At 40.8% G+C, this 22989-nt stretch overlaps 2 protein-coding genes and 2 long non-coding RNA genes across 17 annotated transcripts in view; 3 read left to right on the plus strand and 1 right to left on the minus strand.

The window, feature by feature from the left end:
* Positions 1–16065, plus strand: part of LOC5579950 (TBC1 domain family member 4) — a 119600-nt gene extending 103535 nt beyond the window's left edge. For all 12 annotated transcript variants that reach the window (XM_021854323.1, XM_021854324.1, XM_021854326.1 and 9 more), the window contains 2 exons: positions 12978–13129; positions 13197–16065. In XM_021854323.1, coding sequence (XP_021710015.1) covers positions 12978–13129; positions 13197–14519 — 1475 coding nt within the window. In that variant the 3' untranslated portion in view covers positions 14520–16065. The remainder of the gene's footprint in view (positions 1–12977; positions 13130–13196) is intronic.
* On the plus strand, positions 4840–5854 carry LOC110679513. The gene is made up of 2 exons (XR_002502544.1): positions 4840–5508; positions 5587–5854. It is a non-coding gene; the product is annotated as an uncharacterized LOC110679513 (long non-coding RNA).
* On the plus strand, positions 12042–12718 carry LOC110679514. Its single transcript, XR_002502545.1, has 2 exons — positions 12042–12470; positions 12549–12718. It is a non-coding gene; the product is annotated as an uncharacterized LOC110679514 (long non-coding RNA).
* A 4829-nt stretch (positions 16066–20894) lies between the features above and the next one.
* Positions 20895–22989, minus strand: part of LOC5579949 (histone-arginine methyltransferase CARMER) — a 165638-nt gene continuing 163543 nt past the window's right edge. For all 3 annotated transcript variants that reach the window (XM_001652188.2, XM_021854388.1, XM_021854387.1), the window contains one exon: positions 20895–22494. In XM_001652188.2, coding sequence (XP_001652238.2) covers positions 21227–22494 — 1268 coding nt within the window. In that variant the 3' untranslated portion in view covers positions 20895–21226. The remainder of the gene's footprint in view (positions 22495–22989) is intronic.

A 22989-nucleotide genomic window follows, 5' to 3' on the forward strand; every position in this document is an offset into this window, starting at 1 on the left:
TATACTATTAGAAATTTCTGGGAAAAAAAGAAAAGAAATTGCGGTCGCGGTCTTCTTCGGAGTAAGTGGTATACACTTCTTGGAAGAAATCTGCAAAGAGGTTGCAGATATCGGAAGAGTTTTCTCCTACGTTTCCGTCAAAATGCATTCGCGAAGGGAAATTGCTACTTTTTAATTTATTGTTTACATAATTAAAAAGCCCTTAGGACATGATTTGACTTCGGATTCGACCTTATGATTATATTCTCAATGTGCGGAGTTAATGACTGAGTTGAGTTGGTTACATATGTCATGATAATTTTGTAAGTTCGTGGCAGTATTTTCTTTTTTGTATAATTTATGCGCTTTCTGTTTCTTGTTCTTTAGGTTTTTTAGTTGTGAGCTAAACCACACCGGTAATTTGTTATTTTGTATACGTCTTCTTCTTCTTGTTGGCACAGTTTCATTATTTTATTTGTTGAATAATTGAATGGAATTTGTCTACTTCGATGTCTTCATTTCCTTCAATACTTATAACATGTTGCCAATTGTTTGTACATAGTCTACGTTTGGCTTCTTTGTAATTTGCTTTATTGTATTCCGGCACTTCATCGTACACTCAGTCGCTGGGGAGAGAAGTTTCATGTATGAAGATTGAGTATTCAATTGCAGTGTGAAATACATAATCTTTACATAGAGGTGATAATGATGTATACACACAGAAATCTGCAGTGCAGTTTGTAAATAAGAGGTCCAAGTAAGAACTTTGCTGGTTTTTTTACGTGATTAATTTGAATTAGGCCAAAATATGATATTTTGTCGAATAAAAATTGTAATGTACTGTCTTCGCCTACGACTGGGAGTAAAAGTGATTCATTTTCATTATCTCGAATGAAGTCGGCATTGCGTTGATTAAAGTCGCCATAAATAAGCAGTTTTACTTCAGGTTCCATATTTGAAATAATAGTTTCGACAATTTTGAAGAATAATTCAAAAGAATGTTTGTTAGCATGTTCAGGTGAAAAATACACGGATGAAAAAATATGCGTTTCTCCATTAATTAGAGCTTTAGCCCAAATATTTTCGATTTCTTTGTATTTGAAAGTTTCAATTTCTTCAGAAATAAAGTCTGCATTGATGGCTATGAGGACCCCACCACCGGACTTCTTATTACAGTGTTGCAAATTTCGGTCGTGCCTAAATACATTAGAATTGTTTCCATAAATTTCTTCGCTTCTTACGCTTTCGTCTCAGCTAGTTTCAGTTCCAAGAATTACATTGTAAGTGTGTGTGTGTGTGTGTGTGTGTGTGTGTGTGTGTGTGTGTGTGTGTGTGTGTATACAATCCACCTCCCACTGACCGGCAGTGCTTTTATGGAAGAAAATTGTATGCATGTATTTATTGATACCCTTCGATATCTTTATATATGCAGACAATTTTAGCCCGGGAGATGAAAGGTGATAGCTCTACTGAAATTCCAACGACCCATTTCAAGATTGCAGTAAATACACACACATTCTGAGGTCATTTTCATTTACAGTAAGCCCCGCATAAAAACACCCAGATATCAAATGGATATATGAAATGTATTTACACTTCCAGAATCGAAAATTAAAATTAAATTTTCGACCCTGGCACGTATTTAGTTTCAAGTGGTAATAGGTGAGTAAATAATAATAAAGAATAAAGAACGATTTTACCTGGATGTAAGGCTGTTTTTTTTTCGTCGCCACACTGAGCTTACCGCAAAATACTATACACTTTTTCATTGCACTACGCGCATAACATGATCGCTTCACCCGCCCCCGCAGGAGCAAGCGTCACGGTCAAAGGATCACACACTACTCTTCCAAGAATTACATTGTAAGAAGATAAAAGTTTTTGTTGAATTTCCTTTATTTTGGCTGAGATTTTCATGCGATTGAAATTACACCAGATGCAACATACCAGCATTTCAGTCGCATACTGTTGAGAAGACGAAGAAATTTTTGGATTATTAGTAATACTTACATTACTATGTGGGTCAGGTAGCAGAGTTTCTACTTTCTTGACGAAAGGTGTCATTATTTCCGAAAACTCGGAAACTGCAGGTGGAATTTTGAGCCACTCTCAAGCAGCTGCTGAAGACGATGAATCCTCTCGCTGGACAGATATTTCCGATACGATTCCAGGGTCCAGTCCATATTTTTGATGTACCTCCTTGAAGATTCGAAGCAAATGCTCAGGATCAGATGGGAGACCTTCAGATGCCTATTTCAGACGAATACTGGTCGCAGCGTGGTATTTTTTTTCGCAATAAGTACACCTCCATAGAAGGTGGTCGTCGTTGACGCTGCAAGACTTCACTCCGCACGGCATGTTTGATATGACCACACTTCACACACGGGGGTAACAAAAAATTTACTTTACTACGCTCGCGTCGCGGGTTAAAAAAAAGTTTAATTGCAATTACTGGCTAAGCACGAGAAACTCGCAGAGCTATGTTGTCAAAAGTAGAAAAGAAATATATCCAATTGAAATACGGACTGACTGGTACGTGCGCGGGCCCGGGGTCAGAAGTCTAGTTGTATAAAATATTTACAAGAGCGCTACGAAAGCGCGTCCGAACTCAAAGGTGGTTCGTCACAGTGAACTAGTCTTTAAGAAAAAAAAAACAAAAATTTAATGAACTCCTTATGATGAAAAGAAGGGAGAAACTCTTGTGAAATCTTCCAAAACTTAATTTCCTGTACAACTATTGAAGAAAACCTTACTCAATTTATTAAGTTGAAAATGGTGATGTTGATCATCGAATGTACATTCCGACATATTGTACTTTCTGGCGGATATCATTATGGCGACTAGTTTTCTGGCGAATGGTTTTCTGGCAAATATCGCACAATCATACGTATTACTGTGTTATAGGGTTAAGATGTTTCAATTGCAAAGCAAATGATCACAACAAATTACTTTATTTTCACGAAAAAAATACATCATTCCAGTACAGTATTTTTCATTGAATCGTCTTAACTTAATTTACAAACTTCGTACAAAAAAAGTTATGTAAATTGGGTTTACGTCAAAATAGTGTAATGTGTACAGTTTATGTTATTTCCGCTGGTTCGTTGGATAATTCCTTTATAAATTTGATTTTAGAATTAGCTTAGCTTAGCTTAGCTTAGCTTAGACTGACTACACATATCAATGGTTGCTATTCCGTGATTGACCGAAGTCAGTGAAAATGCACAAAGAATCAACTAGAAGTTCGGCTGGGATTGGCCATAATCTTCTTCAGTGTGCATAATTCAGTGCCTCTATTTATACATTGTCAATAACGGCGCCGGCCACGTCCTTGCAGTCAGGTGGGATTGAGGGAAGTAATGTTAGTGTGTAATCTTTGCTATTTGGAGACCGTGTTTGCCTCTGCATCTCCACAAAGGTTACTGGGAGGGATTTTCGTTAATGGGAAGGATCGTTGGGTCACAGGATTCACTTTGATAAGCGATTAGACCATGATAAATAATTATTTGTGAGATATAAACATGCTTATATGTAAATATAATATTTTCATTTGATATGAACAACATCTATGTAGAGAAAAAATTTGCCGACACTTGATGTGACGAACGTTTCAAAGTTTGTTGAATAAAGTGAACCTTTTGGAAGTCTATACTTGAAGTGTCGAACCATTCAAAGTTTTTTTTTTTAATTACAAAAATAAAGGTAAAAAGAAGAAGGGTTTTGAATAAAAAAAAAATTAGACATAAATAATTTATGAATCAGAGTTTATGTCGACACTCACAGTGACGAACCATTCATATTTTTTTGAAAAATCATATTTACGTCTCACCGTTGTAATGATTAAGGGTGCAATCATACATATTTTATAGATTAGAAACAGTAGCATAAAACGAGCTCACCAATTGATCCGTCATCCTTGAGCAGCAATAATCCTCTTTGAACTTCACTCGTTTAATAGGCTATATAAAAGCACTCAGAGAAAATAGGCGTGCAACCCGTGAGGGAAAACAACTGACGACTGCTCGGGCTTTCTTGACGCACTGCCCAGGAGCAAGCGTCAACGTCGGAAGATCAAAATGAACTAATCGAAAGCGGCACTTTTTCACTTTACTCGATCGACGCGCGACATGTTTGATCCTGCCCTCATCGCCGGCCCCCGCAAGAGCAAGCGTCAAGGTCGAGCACATTCGATCCGCCCTCATCGCCGGCCCCCCCGCAGGAGCAAGCGTCAAGGTCGAAGGATCAAACACAACTCTCCTTTATAAATTTGATTTTAGAATTATTCAAAATTTAAAACATATAGGGTCGGTGCTCCCTTAGTGGACAGTCCCCTATAGTCGCACTAGTGGCTTTTTACGGCCGTTTGGCTATAAATCTTTTCAAAAACATTTTTTGACATGAAGGTCAGGAGCTATTTAGCTAAATACCATTGATACACAGCTGGATTTTGTTCAAAAATGATCGAAATAATTAGTTTTACTTAAAATTTGAGCTCTCTTGCGCCTATAGTAAATCTATTGTTCCTATAGTAGCACTACTGAGAGAAACTATTTATTTATTATACGAAATAATTGATGAATTAAGAACTGTTTTACATCGAACGAAAGCTTTTGATCCACACTTTGTAGGAAAAATATAAAAGTTTTGTAAAAATACGGTTTTGATAAGTATTTTGCCAACGCCGTGATGCTAGTGCTACTATAGGAACAGAAATTAGAAATAGTGCTACTATAGGCACATGCATTCCTATAGTGGCACACGCGATAATAAATACAAATATTTGAGTTCTCGTAGTTTTCATATTTTTCCCACAAAACCAAGATAAAAAGCTTTCAGATGATGTAAAAATAACGACGCTAGTGGTATTTTTTGATTTTATACGAATTTTTGTTCTTAGCTATGCGGCTATTGGTACATCGACCCTATTATTGTCTGCACTTCTGCACAGATGTGGATTATTTTTTCCATGCACATTTAAGGCTCGTTTGGGCATTTCATTAGCCTTTATCGATTTTGAGCGAATTTAAACTATAGCTTTTGAGGGTTCAATACAATAAATCAAGGATGTTTCAGATATTATAAGTTTAGAAATTTATACACTCAATGGGCCATTAGTAGCTCAACATGGCCCGTCTTTCACTACGAGAATTGCTTCTTAAAAGCTGATCATATGTGTTGGCCTACCCCATTAGGCCAGCGCGTTAGTCTATAACCGTAATCTCTATATTGTCCGCAACCTTGCGAGCAAGTCCACAGCTTGGTAGTATGGATGAGGAGTGACAGGTACGCGCCCTGTCACCAGGTGAGTCGACAGATCAGGCAGAAAAACAAACCATTGTACAATACAAGTTAAAAGGCGTGGACTTGATTCTTAGTTAAAGCAGATTAAACACTAGTGAAAATAACTTAAAATTGAACTTAAAACTAGTGAAACAAAGGAGTTATATTAAAGTTATACTTACTAACTAGGTAACCTACATTACTACGAGCTACATCTAAACGAACATTAACAGTGCAGTGCCCATAACGGTAAGACAGATTTGCTAATTTCCCTAAAATATCAAAATACTAGTTGTAATGTTGTGAACATAAAACTTAAATCACTAGATTGTGCTGAGGTCACTATATACCCTCGAAAGTTGCCTACATCAAAGCGCAAATTACGGAATTCGAACTCATAAGACTGAAAGGTTAGGAAAATAGACATTTGACCGACATCAGACTGACATTTGAGCAGGAAAGGGAACTAAACGTAAGTAAAATTACTGAAAAACTTATTTTCCTAAAACACAAACATAAAAATTTGAACCCTCTGAAATGGGATACAGAGGTTCACCTAACGCACTCCACGTAGCACACAACCAATATGAATTATTGAAACCAAGATAAGAACTTATGTAAGAATTCGTGTATCATTCCATAGGAAAATTATATTCTCCCCTGACAACGGATCCAGAGTTTTTATTTTCGTTCCGGAGAATTATAATTTCGGAAATTCCCGTTGGATTAAATCCAACAATATATAATTTTCGTTTATTACGAATTATCACTTCGCGAGAATGTCAAGTCGTGGTTCGAAGTCCGACGGAAAAGGTAGTAAAGTGAGTGGAAAGAGCGATCGGCAAAGGGCCAATAATAGTGAAGTGGTTGATAATGTGGAAAACGATGATGTGGTAGTGGTGGTGGAAGATATGGAAAAGACCGTCGATGGACACACCTGCAGGAGATGTAGAGGACCTGATACGGATGACATGGTGCAGTGCGACAAGTGTGACGGTTGGCATCACTATGGGTGCGTTGGTGTAACGGACGAAGTTGCCGATCAAAGTTGGAGTTGTGCCAATTGCAAGACGGCTACATGGAACCAGCGAACAACGGCAGCATCTGGCGGAGATTCAGCGCAGCAAGAGTCCAGCAAGACGCTTCCATCCAAGCGTACTCCATTGCCGAAACAGGCCTCTCCAACCGGGATTCAGGGTTCATCGAGCGGTATACCAGAGTTACTGAAACCATCAGCTCCAAAAGGGACTGGGAAGGAGTTGTATGTCCCGAAGCTGGCAGGGTTGCCAACCATCCGATTGGACGAAGCATCATCGATAGTGTCCTGTACTTCCTCACAGCGGTCCGCTAGGAATCGCGCTAAATTACAGCTGCAGCGGCTGGAAGAAGAACGAGCCTTCGAACAGCAGCAAGCAGAGCGACGGCGGGCAGCCGAACAGCTAGAAGCGGAGAAGCACAGAGAGTTTCTGGAGAGAAAGTACAAAATTCTCGATGAATTGGCGAGCGACAGCGGATCAAGTAGGCGTTCCGGTAGTGAATGCTCTCGGAGACGAGTGGAGAATTGGATTGAGAAGGAATGTCATCTGGAGGTAGCGCAGCAGTTCCATGAACCACCAGCACAGCAGATGCGAGGTCACCAAGACCAGCGTTCAGCACCGCAGGAGTTTGAACAACGCCAGCAAACACCTATCAGAATGTCCAAATACTTCAATCCAAATATACAACCTCAATCTACGCGAATCCATTCAGCGCCGGTCCGAGTTCCGCGAACTCTGGCAAATTCCACAATTCTAGAGCAGATTCATGGTGGTACTTCAGGTCACAACCCTACATTTGCAGAGCTGCCAAGTAACGACGATGCATTCCAGTTATCACGGTCTCAAATTGCGGCAAGACAAGCGGTTTCCAGGGACTTGCCATCATTTTCCGGTAACCCGGAGGAGTGGCCGATCTTTCTATCCATGCTCAATAGTACGACCGCTATGTGTGGATATACAGAGGAGGAAAACCTCGTACGCTTGCAAAAGAGTTTGAAGGGAAAAGCCTACGAAGCAGTCAAATGTCGGTTAATGCATCCGGGAAATGTCCAAGGTATAATCAATACCCTCAAAATGTTATACGGCCAACCGGAGATCATCGTACACACGTTGATTGGTAAGATCAGCGCTCTGCCACCAATTCGGGAAGATCGTCTTGAAACGTTGGTGGACTTTGCTGTAAACGTCCAGAATTTCTGTGCAACCGTCGAATCGTGTGGTCTGGAGGAATATATGTATAACGTGACCCTTCTTCATCAGCTTGTTTCCAAGCTACCGCCTTCGATTAAGCTGAATTGGGCGCAACACCGGAAGACACAGCTAACGGCCAACCTGGCGACCTTCAGCGAATGGATCTACTCGCTAGCGGAAGCAGCAAGCTCAGTAACGTTTCCGATAGACCCGTTGCAGTCGAAGCCGATCCGAAACGACGCTCGCCGAAAAGAAAAAGAAGGAGCGTACCTCAATGCCCACTCAGAAACACCAACGAAGTCCATCACTAGCTCCATCCCGGCCGCTGAATCAATGCCAACCCCCACAACCGCGCCGGCGAAGGATACCTGTCCGGTTTGCAAAGGATCCTGTAAATCCGTGGACAAATGCAAGCGTTTCTTGGAGTTTTCGAGAGATTCCAAATGGGCTGTCATCCGAGAGTTTGGTCTCTGCCGAACTTGTCTTCGCCAACACAAAGGATTGTGCAAGGCAAAACCATGTGGCAAAGATGGATGCTCCTTCAGGCATCACGAGTTGTTGCACAATGAACAGAAGTTCAAACAGCAAACTATCGGCCAGACGGCTGACAATCCAGTTACTCCGCCGACAACAAGCGACGCCGATCTGGTCTGTAATACGCACCAAGCAGTTTCTAGTACTGTCCTATTCCGCTACCTTCCTGTAGTACTAACTGGACCGGCAAAAATGGTTCATACCTTCGCTTTCCTCGACGAAGGGTCAGGAGCAACGCTGTTGGACCAAGAATTGGCCGACGAACTTGAACTAGGCGGCAGCCCTAGTCCAATATGCCTACGCTGGACCGGCGGCACAGAGCGGTGCGAGAAGGATTCATGTATCGTTCGACTTCAAGTCGCAGGACAGTATGAAGGTGCAGCGAAATTCACTTTAGAGGAGGTTCAAACCGTTTCCGAGCTACGCCTACCGCAGCAGACCCTAGATTTCGATGAACTGAAACAATCATACCGCTATTTGGAAGGGTTACCAATTTCGTCATACCACGATGCACGCCCACGGATTTTGATCGGAACCAAGCATGCACAACTGGGATTAACCCTGAAGAGTCGAGAAGGGAAATTCGGAGAACCAATCGCCACCAAAACACGCCTAGGCTGGACCATTTGTGGCAATTTGGGATCCGGAGACTCGCTAAGCATGTTTCACTACAGCTTCCACGTTAGCTCGCTGAATGAGCGGTTCGATGATGATATGCATCAAGTGATGAAGGACTATTTCGCAATCGACAGCCTAGGAATCAATAGTTCATCCAAAGCACTTCTGTCAGCCGAAGATGAAAGAGCCGAGACGCTGCTGAAATCTCTTACACGCTTCGTAGGCGATCGGTACGAGACCGGCCTGCTCTGGCGCTACGACAACGTCCGTCTGCCTGATAGCCGGCCAATGGCTCTTCGTCGACACCGAAGCTTGGAGAAGCGCATGGCAAACGATCCTCAACTCGCAGAAGTCTTGCAGCAGAAGATAGTCGACTACATCGTCAAAGGGTACATCCACAAACTTTCGCAGGACGAAGTTCAGCAGCAATCCAGCAACGCATGGTTCTTGCCCGTCTTTCCAGTGACCAACCCAAACAAACCCGGGAAAGTTCGAATAGTATGGGACGCAGCCGCTAAAGTTCACGGTGTATCGTTGAATTCGGTTCTCTTGAAGGGCCCAGATCTGCTGTGCTCTCTTCTTGGCATTTTGCTGCGCTTTCGACAGCATCCTATTGCGGTGACGGGGGACATCTGCGAGATGTTCCATCAGGTGAACATTCGTCGAGAAGATCAGAAATATCAATGGTTTTACTGGACGGATGAAAAGGGCGAATTGGTGATCTATACCATGACAGTGATGACCTTTGGAGCATGCTGCTCTCCTAGTAGCGCGCAATACGTCAAGAACGTCAATGCTGACCGGTTTATCGGAAGTCATCCAGAGGCGTGTGAAGCAATTGCGAAATCGCACTACGTCGATGACATGCTGATTAGCGTAGCAACAGAGGAAGAAGCGATCCAAATATCCAAGGATGTGCGGCACATCCACGCCCAGGGAGGCTTTGAGATACGGAATTGGATCAGTAACTCCAAAAACGTCATGAACGCGCTGCAGAAGCAGAGCGTAGATAACGAGAAAAGCTTAGACCTGTCTACTGAACTGGCCACTGAGAAAGTCCTAGGCATGTGGTGGAATACAACAGCTGATGCCTTTACTTACAAGATTGGCTGGAATCGATACGATGCGGATTTGTTGAAGGGCGATCGACGTCCTACAAAACGAGAGATGCTGCGAGTGCTGATGACCATATTCGACCCAATAGGACTGATTGCCCACTTTCTCGCCTATTTGAAGGTGTTACTTCAAGACGTTTGGCGATCTGGTATCACATGGGACGAAGAAATCGACGAAGATGCCTTCGAGAAATGGCGGCATTGGCTAAGCGCTTTACCGCAGGTGGAAAAACTACAAATTCCTAGATGCTTGTGGCCCCGCCATCTCATCGATACAGCCGATGATGTCCAGCTCCATACGTTTGTCGACGCTGGAAAAGACGGAATGGCAGCAGTATGCTTTCTGCGGGTCCTGAAAAACAAAGAAATCTACTGTTCATTAGTTACAGCTAAAGCTAGAGTCGCTCCTCTGAAGCTGACATCGATTCCACGGCTCGAGCTGCAAGCGGCAGTTATTGGAACAAGGCTGTCGAAGACTGTGCTTGACACACTATCCATCCGGATTACACAAAGGTTTTACTGGACCGATTCCAGAGACGTCTTATGCTGGATTAACTCCAATCACCGTCGTTACAGCCAATTTGTAGGTTTCCGCGTCACTGAAATCTTGGAGTCAAGCGAAATTCACGAGTGGCAGTACGTACCAAGCAAGCTTAATGTTGCCGACGATGCAACCAAGTGGGATGGCTTGCCTGATATGTCCACCAGAAGTAGGTGGTTCCGGGGACCGGATTTTTTGTGGAAAGATCCCGAAAGTTGGCCAACGTCTTCCGTTCGCAATGAGTCGACAACCACGGAGTTACTGACAAGTCTACTGGTTCATCATACTCCGCCGCAGCCAGTCATCGTCGTACAAAAGTTCTCCAACTGGAAGCGGTTGCAGTACGTCATGGCACGAATACTACGTTTTGTGTCAAATTGTCGCCTCAAGTCGCAACGCAAACCCACGTACAGTGGTCCTCTTACTAGCGATGAGCTCCGCGCAGCCGAAGTACGGCTGATACACATTGTGCAGCAAGCCGAATACTTTGAAGAGCTACGCATCCTACAGACTGCCAAACTTCTTCCAAAATCAAATGCATTGTACAAACTCCTGCCATGGATCGACGACCGCGGCCTTATGCGAATGAGGACACGCATTGCGGCGTGCGAGTACACCACCGAGGACGCAAAGAATCCCATAATCCTTCCAAGAAAGCACCACATTACCACACTAATAATTCAACACTACCACAATCGCTACCACCATCAGAATCACGAAACGGTGATAAATGAGCTGCGTCAGAAATACCAGATCGCTCGCTTACGGACTTGCTACAATCAAGTTCGGCGAAATTGTCAGAAATGCAAGAATGAAAGTGCAACACCAAGCATCCCGATGATGGCCGACCTGCCACCTGGTCGTCTAGAAGCATTTTCCCGTCCGTTCACTCACGTAGGCATCGATTATTTCGGTCCCATCGAAGTTGTTGTCGGCAGAAGGCACGAGAAGCGCTGGGGAATGCTAACAACTTGCTTGACCACTCGAGCCATACACATCGAGGTTGTCAACTCACTCAGCACTGATTCATGCATCATGGCCATCCGAAATTTCATCGCTCGTCGTGGCCAAACTCGTAAGATATATAGCGACCGTGGCACCAACTTTGTTGGTGCAGATCGCGAACTACAACGGCTTCAGAGTGCGATTAATCACGACGAAATGATGCGAGAGTTCGCAACGGAGCAGACCGAGTGGGTGTTCAATCCTCCGTTGGCACCGCACATGGGTGGCAGCTGGGAGCGGCTGATACGCACCGTCAAAAATAATTTGATGGCAGTCTGCACCACAAAATCTCTTACAGATGAAGTCCTTCGCAATCTACTCGTAGAGATCGAGAACGTCGTTAATTCCCGTCCTCTTACGCACGTTCCGCTGGACGAAGACTCCGCCCCAGCCCTTACTCCAAACCACTTTCTACTCGGTTCCTCCAGTGGCTCGAAACCGTTGGTCAACTTGGATGACAGAGGTCATATCCTGAAGCAGAACATGTGCACCTCCCAGATCTTGGCGAACAGGTACTGGAAACGTTGGGTAACCGACTATCTACCAGAGATCACCCGCCGGTCGAAGTGGTTCCAACCCGTAAAGCCCCTAGCTACCGGAGATGTCGTCGTCATCGTCGACCCGAAGTCCCCACGAAACTGTTGGCCAAAAGGCAGGATCATCGCGACGACTTCCAGCCGAGACGGACAGACCCGATCAGCGACAGTACAGACAGCCACTGGAGTCTACGAGCGCCCCGTTGCAAAGTTGGCGGTTCTAGACGTTCAACGCGTAGAGCAGTAAGCCAACCAGAAGTTGGCGTACCCCGGGGGACTGTTGGCCTACCCCATTAGGCCAGCGCGTTAGTCTATAACCGTAATCTCTATATTGTCCGCAACCTTGCGAGCAAGTCCACAGCTTGGTAGTATGGATGAGGAGTGACAGGTACGCGCCCTGTCACCAGGTGAGTCGACAGATCAGGCAGAAAAACAAACCATTGTACAATACAAGTTAAAAGGCGTGGACTTGATTCTTAGTTAAAGCAGATTAAACACTAGTGAAAATAACTTAAAATTGAACTTAAAACTAGTGAAACAAAGGAGTTATATTAAAGTTATACTTACTAACTAGGTAACCTACATTACTACGAGCTACATCTAAACGAACATTAACAGTGCAGTGCCCATAACGGTAAGACAGATTTGCTAATTTCCCTAAAATATCAAAATACTAGTTGTAATGTTGTGAACATAAAACTTAAATCACTAGATTGTGCTGAGGTCACTATATACCCTCGAAAGTTGCCTACATCAAAGCGCAAATTACGGAATTCGAACTCATAAGACTGAAAGGTTAGGAAAATAGACATTTGACCGACATCAGACTGACATTTGAGCAGGAAAGGGAACTAAACGTAAGTAAAATTACTGAAAAACTTATTTTCCTAAAACACAAACATAAAAATTTGAACCCTCTGAAATGGGATACAGAGGTTCACCTAACGCACTCCACGTAGCACACAACCAATATGAATTATTGAAACCAAGATAAGAACTTATGTAAGAATTCGTGTATCACTCCATAGGAAAATTATATTCTCCCCTGACAACGGATCCAGAGTTTTTATTTTCGTTCCGGAGAATTATAATTTCGGAAATTCCCGTTGGATTAAATCCAACAATATGTTTCCTTTTCCAGGCCGAACGTTCCCAGATCACAAGTACTACAAAGATGCCCTAGGCGTTGGACAACTTTCCCTTTTCAATTTACTGAAGGCATATTCTATTCTGGATCCTGAATTGGGATATTGTCAAGGATTGGGATTCATATGTGCAGTACTGTTGTTACACGTAAGTTTTGAATTGAAATGAAAAAAAACTGTACAATTATTAACTGAGATTATATTCCCTTCAACAGCTTGAGGAAGCAGATGCATTCAATCTACTCAAGCATCTGATGTTCAAACGACAAATGCGCGCCAAATATCTACCAGACATGAAGCAATTTCAACTGCAACTCTACCAGCTGTCCCGTTTGCTGAAAGACCACATCCCAGAGCTGTACGACTGGTTCGATCAGCATGACATCTCGCCTACACTTTACGCTGCACCATGGATTTTGACTGTATTCAGCTCACACTTCCCGCTAGGCTTTGTAGCGCGTGTCTTTGATCTTCTCTTCTTGGAATCTTTCGACGTCATATTCCGCTGTGCAATTGCCTTGCTGGAAGTTCACAAAGAGCAACTGCTGCAAAGAGATAACTTCGAAGAGATCATGAACTATCTGAAAACCGTTGTTCCGAAAATTGATGCCAATGTAATGGAGAAGGTTTTTCGGAATGTGTTCAAGTCCGATTTCTCTCGGCAGCTGATCGAATACCAAGTCGAATATAACGTGCTTAAGGAGGAAATGACATCACAGAATCATCACTTGGAGAACTTTAATCGCGTTAAGGAGGAGAATCATCAATTGGAAACACAATTGCAGTTTGCTCAATCAAGTTTAGCTCAACTGGATAAAACGCGCCAAGCACACCAGAATCAAATTCAAACGCTCCAGACGCAGGTTCAGAGTTTAGAAAACACGGTACAGGTTCTAGTGAAGTTTGTCGAGCAAACCATTGAAAGTAGACCTGATTATGTTCTACCTACGGAAATTTGTCGAATAATGCAACAGGTTCAAGATCTGCAGCATCAACAGATCATTCAGCAAAAGAAACGATCTCCAATATTCCTGGATCGTAAAATAGGAAAATCTATATCATTCAACAGCAATTTAGGACTAGCGCTGAACGTTCTCGAAGAAGCAAACGAACAGGACAGTGCTGGAGGTACGCCAACGAAGAAAAAGCCTTTCTTCCAGAACTCGTTCGAGCAGATTCGTCTTCAGAAAGCTGGGCTGCGCTTGAATAAGCTGGATGAATGCACTAGTCCAGAACATGTTGCTGATCGGAGTGGTTCGAAGCACAACAGTGTTAGCGATGATAGTGGCATCGCAACACCGATCAGTCCACAGATGCATGCCCCCTCGACGACGCCCATGGTAGCGGAATATAAACCATTGGTTCCGACGATCGACATTCATCCGCTAAGCGGCGATGTCAATGTACAGTTCAACGGAACGACTCAGCTCAAATCTATCAAGCCACGTGTGCAATCCAGACAGAATTCGGTCTCGTCAATTGTGAGCGACATCGGTGAGGGAGGGCCTGCCACCACCGGTGGGAACAATCGAAGCTAACAACCAGCAGTCGATCGCTAAGATATCATGCTAGAATATGTCAGCAATGTACGTGAAATATCACTTATTGAAGCTCAACAGGAAGGGGGAACTGTTCGACAAAAATAAGGTCGATTTCTGCGCTGTATTAAGCAATTAACAAATGATGATCATAAAATATTCATTCGATTTTTGACGAGCACTAATCGAATTGACTAGAGTTAAAAGATCTATTGTATCTTTGAATACTGCTTTCAACTCATTTGATTAACGAAACATCAAATTTTGGATTTCAAATTGGTGTTAAATTTACTGTTTCTATCGTAGATTTGTGATATCACAAATCTTCTGAATTCTGATCACAAACGATCAATTTGACCAATTTGATTGTCGAACAGTACTCTCTCCTGATGGAGTAGAAATGAATCCGAACTCAATAGAAACACAAAATTAAGCAAATGCTTCTCAGACTTGCAAAAACAAACGGCTGATATATTTTAACTGCTTGGGTAAACAGTGATATGTGGTACTAGTAGTAGTGTAAGTGTTTAGAAACCCTTTCAGTATAAATGCTTGAGCGGTGATTCCAATGAATGCAGCTTCTCGATACCCGATATATATGAAGGTACAAATTAGAAAACAGCCCAATTTGCTTCCGCAATGTTGTCAATCATATTTATACCGTGTAAGAAAACTCGTATGAAGTGACCACAAAAATGTATAACAAAACGTAGTTTGACCCAATTACCAAAAAGAAAAATGCACCAAGTATCATCCATGTGACCGATCCGGCAACATAAAGGACTTATACATAAGATTATTGAAATTGAAGAAAGCACGTAAATTTTATATAACCAGACGCCAAATCCAAGCTTGCCGCAGCACATCTTCTTACAAACTAAGACAGAAACTCAACAGCATTGTACATAAAAGAAAAATTCCGAAAAAAAAAGATCAATGTGTAATCCAAAATGCATCACTGGCAGCACCTAGCTATAAAATAATTAAAAGGTCAGTAGACGCGCTTATTTCAGAAACTACTGAAGGAGGCAATGTGGCACGAGCTGAAAGACACACCAAGCTTCACCAACATGCAAGAGAAAGTAAATTATGTTTAAATGAAGCTCCAAAGCTGCCCCCATCTGGAATCATCAGGTAGTTTTAAGGAAGTGAAAAAAACGTTTACAAATGTGTCTTATTTCGAGCTTACCATTCAGTTGTATTGAAGTTCCAAGTTGGTTTTTGTTTTCTTTTTGTTAACTGTTAATTTTATGTTTATCTTATGGTTTTACGTTTTGGTTTTATCGGAATGGTTTGAGTACATAAATCAGTGAAATGTAGCTTAGAGAAATTGATATTCAATTGTATTCTGTTGAACAATAATATACAAATCGGTTAGATTGAAAACGCGGTGTGTACTTTAGTATAGAGTAATGTAAAATTATAACAAATGAATATTGAAGCAAGGAAGATTACATCCGAATTATATAGCCATATGGATAAAAATATACTACTGATATTAATATGAAATAAAAACTGTGAAACCTGCATCCATATAATCAATAAATACAAATTGGTGCACCGTTATTTGCAAAATCACATGTCCTTGCTGGAAACAGCGTATTTATTTACTTACTCACTTCGTACACAATATGAGTTGATCAAAATTACTCGATGTCGATCTAAGATCGGCAAGATCATCTCACTTACCCTGCATGTCAGAGCGCCATTGCGCTAACAGAGTAACTGTTTGGTGCTTCATGGTAAGGGGTTGCTACAATAACCCACAGTTTATTTCACAATCAATTGCTCCAACCAATATCTCGTCGACTGCGATAAGGATTTGGAATTTCTGCTTTAAATTTTCTAGAGTACAAATCTAGAAACCCAGACAGCCGATTAGCACCAGTGAGTGACCAATTGAATTTCCATCAATTTGTTTGATAAAACCTCGCTAACGATGTTACGCCAATTTACTCGGTCAACGGCAGTGTCCCTCCAACTTCGATTTTGGCCCACGCTCTCCAGATCTTATTGCACCTGATCAAGCCACCTCGCTCGCTGTGCTCCATGCCTTCTTGTACTAGCCGGATTCGACGCGAACAGTATCTTTGCAGAGCTGTTGTCCGATAGTCTTGCAACATGCCCTGTCCAACGCGCCCTTCCGGCTTTTGCCACCTTCTGAATACAGGATTCGTCGTAGCTCGTCGTGCTCGTGGTTCATTCTCCGCTGCCACACACCGTTATCCTGCACACCGTCGAAGATAGTCCTAAGCACCCATCGTTCGAACACTCCAAATGCTTGCAGGTCCTCTTCCAGCATGGTCCATGCTTCATGTCCATAGAGGACCACCGGTCTTATCAGCGTTTTGTAAATGGTACGCGCCTTTGCATATTACCCATCCATCACTATAAAAGCTGTTACCAGCTCACGTGTGTCTCCGCAGCTCTGGTAGATGGTATGATTACTTCTAAACGTTCGCACCATCGATCCTGACCAGCACACCTTCTTCAGCGCTACGGTGTTCATCGAGTATTCGAGTACTTTCAATGAAGTTTAGAGATTTGCACTACCACGTACCGAGTTTCCAATCGTTAGTACATTTCCGTCGCTATGGTTTTTGCCGATTGTTCTGGTCCGTATTCTCTCGTTGACGTTCCTGTGTTGATGTTTTTTTACGGTTGGCTACATACTGTCATAGAAAAATATGTCATTGATATGTTATACTTGGAATTCATGTAATAACTAATCAATAACAAAATATACTATCATGGTAAAATGTGTTATTTGTGCAAAAATACTAAAAACATTAAATATCTAAAGAATAACAAACATCGCCATTATAGTAAAATATGTCATTATTTTGATATTTGAAAACTTTATTTCAATAATTCATGAGAACAAACCAATATCAAATTTTGTAATAATAGCTCATTTTACTATTCGTATGATATTCATTAAAGATTCAAAAAGCAAAAGTTTTTTTAGTAGAAAAGCGAAAAGTTTATTCTTCAATCATGCTAAATTTAGATATTAAAATCAAAGAACTAATATTACCGTTATTTTGATCTACTCGTGCATAGCTTATTTAGTTATTATTTTGTTATCAATATCAAAATAATAGCATATTTTTTATCTAGTACTCGAGTTATGCACCCTAAAGGTTTGGTGTCTTCGACAAAGTGTTTTCGAATAAGTTGTACTATATTTTGACACATTCAGATTTGATCTAGATAAGTGAAATCTGATCTAGATCAGTTTTATCTTTTGATAGGAGCATCCTAGCAAAAAACTTTCTTCCGCAAAGTTGTTCATTGAGGTATTTTGACATTTCTTCGGAAGACACTTACACTCTATCACTAACGTGGATTACGATATATGACAATTTAGTAAAAACAGTCAAAAAATCGATTTTGACCATTTTTTCATACAAAAAAATGTTAAAAAATATTTTGTCATCAAGTATCAAAGGCTTAACTATAACAAAGTAAATTTACATCATTTACTAGCCAAATTTTTAGATTTAATTATGTTTTTGATAAAAACAGTCTAAAAATAGTGTTTTACAAAATCCAGGATAACTTATGAAGCGGCAGATGGCGGCAGCTAATTTTTTGTATACGACTAGCCAAGAACATGAAACATGAATTCCAATGAAATAACAGTCTTGTTCTGACTCCGAATCTATGCGTTTCAATGCACCTCTGGTGTATACCGAAACATCCCTCTAGCAACCTGATAATCAGGTACTGCTAACTATTTAGGAATAGACTAAGATCAGTAACATATCGATGTGCAATACATAGTCCAAGGACGGGCTATGAAAATACTATTACTCTAATAAAAATCAAGGGATAGATAGATAGGTAGATACACATATGGGACAAATCATCTTGAATTCCGTTTAAAAGTTTATTGGAATACCAGTTTAGAGATGACTTCTTCAAAACACTCGTCAACATGCAATATGTTTCAGAAATACGTTTGAAAAATATAAATTCATGAACAGTTTCACAAATTTAAGCATTTTTTAACATATTTTCATCAAATTTTCAAACCACAACAACAAAAAAGCCCCACGTGGCCCCACTTTTCTTTCTTCGGGACAATGAAACTTATGTTCTTGGCTAGTCGTATACAAACAATTAGCTGCCGCCATCTGCCGCTTCATGAGTTATCCTGGATTTTGTAAAACACTATTTTTAGACTGTTTTTACCAAAAATATAATTAAATCTGAAAATTTTGCTAGTGAATGATGTAAATTTACTTTGTTATAGTTAAGCTTCTAATGATTGATGACAAAAAATGATTTAATATTTTTTTTATTAAAAAATGGTCAAAATCGATTTTTTGACTGTTTTTACTAAATTGTCATATATCGTAATCCACGTCAGTGATAGAGTGTAAGTGTCTTCCGAAGAAATGTCAAAAATGCCTCAATGAACAATTTTGCAGAAGAAAGTTTTTTGCTAGGACGCTCTTATCAAAAAATAAAACTGATCTAGATCAGTTTTCACTTATCTAGATCAAATATGAATGTGTCAAAATATAGAACAAGTTATTCCAAAACACTTTGTCGAAGACACCAAACCTCTAGGGTGCATATCTAGAGTACTAGAGGTTTTGGCCGTCGAAAACAGCGATCTGCCCCAGTGTGCGACACGGCGAAGTTGGTCAAAAATCAAACTTCGCACGTTGGTTAACCCATTTTTCAACGCGAAGCAGTATACCATTGCTGACCTAGCTGTTGTAGCCTATCTTACGCCATTTTTCTCAGCTCTCTGATGGTGATCTCGGTATTCAAAACGAGCTGTGCGCTAAAGGTGAAAGAACGATTTTACTAACAAAATTCAAAATAACCGCCAAATGTTGTATAACTTTAAATGAAAACTACATCCTTTCTCTATACGATGCCATTGAGTTTGCTATGTATTCCTATAGGGAAATATGAGTCATATCACGCGCAGAAACACCTGAGATTTACGCGAAAAATGGGGCGAATAGAAACACTCTCCGACATGTTCGAATGTGTACAACTTAAACCATGTGGATAAAAATCAATTTTATTAGCCTCAAATATGGGTCGCGTCTTTGCTAAGACCCCAATTGCTGTTAAAAAATAAAAATTATATCGGACAAAGATTTATAGAAATGTGTGTTTCTATTCAGCCCGCAATGGGGCGAATAGAAACACTGTTCAGTAAATATAAACACTTTTTTTTTCATTTTATTGGAGAAATAAACATTTTTTCAACTGCATCCTGGAGAAATATTCAAATGTAGGTATTTACTTGACGAAGAAAAAAAATAAAATTATTAAAAACAATTTTAATTTTTGATCATGTTAGAAATCGACAAAAATGGCGGATGTTTCAAACTATCAAAAATGGTTGAGATTTCAATATTTTCTTCTTATTTTTTATGAGGAATGTAGCAAAATTTTTAATTTGGTAAAATAGTCTAGCAATAGTCTGTTGCTATTGAACTAATGGAAAAAATATATTTCAGAATGTTTTTAAGGTTTATCAATCAATGCGACAACGATGGGTGCCAATGGCGTCCTGGTTTCAGCGAAAATTGCTCATATTGCTCATGTCCAACATATTCGTATTCGCTTTTTTTTCTCTGTGATTCTCGTTCAATTAAAATAGATATGTTTAGCATGTGTTAAAAAGTTCGTAGTTTTATCAAAATATTTTAGTATTTGTACGGAACATGATTAAATCATCCACTTACCCCGCTGGTACTTTTTATCCGCTGTACCTCATATATGTCCTGTATAGTTTTTATTTCTAAATAAAGTTTCATATCGTCAGCATGAACTAATATTTTATTTTGTCAAGAATAAAAGACAGATCGTTCACAAACTGTATAAATAAAAGCGGTCCTAAATGAGAGCCTTGTGGCACCTCTGAAGTGGCATGTATGGGAGTTGAACTTTTTTTCTTGAATTTCACTATTGGCTTGCGAGTGTTTCAATATTATTCAATCCATTTAAGCAGTTTGGTATGAGTACCAGTTTTTGGCAGTTTAAATAGAAGCATGGGTATATGAACACGGTTAAATGCTTTACTAAAATCTGTGTACAAAGTTTCTACATGATTTCCAATTTCCATTGCACTTAACGAACAGTTTACAAATCCGACCAAACTAGTAGTTGTTGAATACTTTTTTTGATGGCTTCAAAAAGCTTCGGGATACACGAAATAAGGGCCATACCACAATATTTATTTAAATCAGATTTTTTGCAAGATTTGAAAATGGGAAAGAGAAGATATGAACATTTTTGGAGAGACTTCAGGCTCCAGTGACATATTAAAAAGCCAAAATATGATCTTTTACACACAAGAATATGTTTTGTACAGGGCTGTGATGCAAAAAAGTTAAGCGCTTATTTCCGCTGGTTGACGCTTCAGAGACACAATTTAATTGGAAAATCTATTTAAAACTAGGAGACATAAAAAGTGAACTTAACTTTTGAAAATAAAAGTTTACTACCTTGTAATATATTCTATTCGGACAGCGGGTATCCGTTTGGATCCCGCTCGGTCAATCTCAGTAAAAGTGGTATACAATTAAATAATTATAAGAGTAGCGCAGTGAACCTAATCGGCGATGATAAAGCGTTTCTTGAGTGTATGTGTGTGTAAGTGTAGTTGTTGGAGTCTTGTATGTATTACAGTGCTCGATTAATATGCTTTCTCGACGAGAACATTGCTGTCTTTCTTAGTAGAACTGGGCACCATGGATGGGCTGTGCATGGTGACTGTTGATGATCTGTTGCGTGGGTGTCGTAAATAAGGATGGAGAAATAGCGCCACCAATTAGTTGCTGTTGGGCCACATTCTGCGTTGAGGTAGCCGCACATGCAATAGTAGGATTCATTGTTAGCGGTTGCGCCGGAGTTGTTTGCTGCTGTGATTGCTGTCTGCCAGTGCTGGAAATAAGCCCGGGATGAATGTTCGGTTGATTTCCAATCGGCATCAGGTTGGTGTTTATCATCGTCATGTCCACTTCGCCAAGACCGTTCACTGTGATCCCATTAACGAGATTCACTGCATTTCGAGCACCTTGAGCATCTAGTTGTCCCCAATACGCCTCACTTGGTGATGTAGTATTCGAACCAGGCGGTGCCGGAACTGGAGCACCAGTGTATCGGAAGTACGGATTTTTAAGATCTAATGTATTGGTGGAAGTTATCATCGTTCCTTCCAATTTCAAGTCCATTTCGACATCATAACTTTGCCTTTGATTAGCTGCCAAAACTACTTTCCCAGATAAAACTTGACCTTGCTTAACGAATATAGGAGTTTGTAGCAAACAGCGAACCTGGTACCAATGAGTTAGCGATTCCGTTGGTGCTGTGGACAACCAAACCTGGGAGCAAGAACCAGCAAATTCTACGTCAAACCAAAATGCAAGCCCATGGCAAGTTCCTGTCTCTAGGATATGGAACTCAACATCAATTTGAATACGGTGTAAATCTTTCTCGTCAGCGGTCAAAAAGTTTGTTGTATGTCTTATTGACTTGGCCATGCAAATGCGAATATCGAATGTATCAACGATTGGCTGACGGAAGTATTCCTTCATGGCAGCGTCCCTCAGAGCTACCAAATTTACGCCGTGGAATTCGGTTTGCATCCAAAAGTTAGCTTTATTGTACTGCTCCATGTAGAGAGCTTCGTCAGTGAACGGTGCCACGTGCAAGTCGCCTCGCGAAGGGAACATTTTTCCTTCCGGTATGAGCCATTTCTTTCCATGAAGATAGGTCTCCAACATGCGCTCATTGTACAGCATATATCCCATCGGTTCGGAGATAATGATGTCAACCATCTCTGGAAGTTCAATTTCTTCTATTTTGCCAGCAATTACGATTATTTTGCCGTCCAAATTGTTCGAGAGAACCAGCTGTTGCGCATATTGAGCCATATTGCTCGCTTCCACTGCGTAAACTTTAGCTGCACCGGCCTGCACGGCGAAGAACGATAGGATGCCTGTGAATTAGGAGAACAATGTTAATTTAACGTTACAATTGCCGATGGTTTCATCAAAGTACTACAGCTATATGTACGCATACAATAGCCGCATGTTGATACGTGATGTAAGTAGTTAATTGAAGCAGTAGTTCATTAAAAACAAGACTTAGAAATAAATAAATAAGTAGCATGTCAGTCGATTTGAAATCTATGATACAGTTGGAACGGTTCAGCTAAATTCAAACGACCTAGACCACAGGCGATCGAATGAAATTCTAATGTTGGGTCAAAACACACCTGGATATTCGTCAAGCTTCTTTGCCTGAATCCAAGTCAGTCTCATCTGTAAAAAGTAGCCATTGAGATAATGCACTGAAAAGTTTAGTTTACAAACTCGTTTTCATACAAAAACGGATAAGCGAGGCATATTGAGCACCAAGGTAAATTGAAGGAAGGTCAAACCAGTGTACACGATCGGAAGGTGTTAACCAAAGCACGGTTTTGTCATGTCTA

This window comes from Aedes aegypti, chromosome 3 (genome assembly GCF_002204515.2).
Source record: "Aedes aegypti strain LVP_AGWG chromosome 3, AaegL5.0 Primary Assembly, whole genome shotgun sequence".
Classification (NCBI taxonomy): Eukaryota; Metazoa; Arthropoda; class Insecta; order Diptera; family Culicidae; genus Aedes; species Aedes aegypti.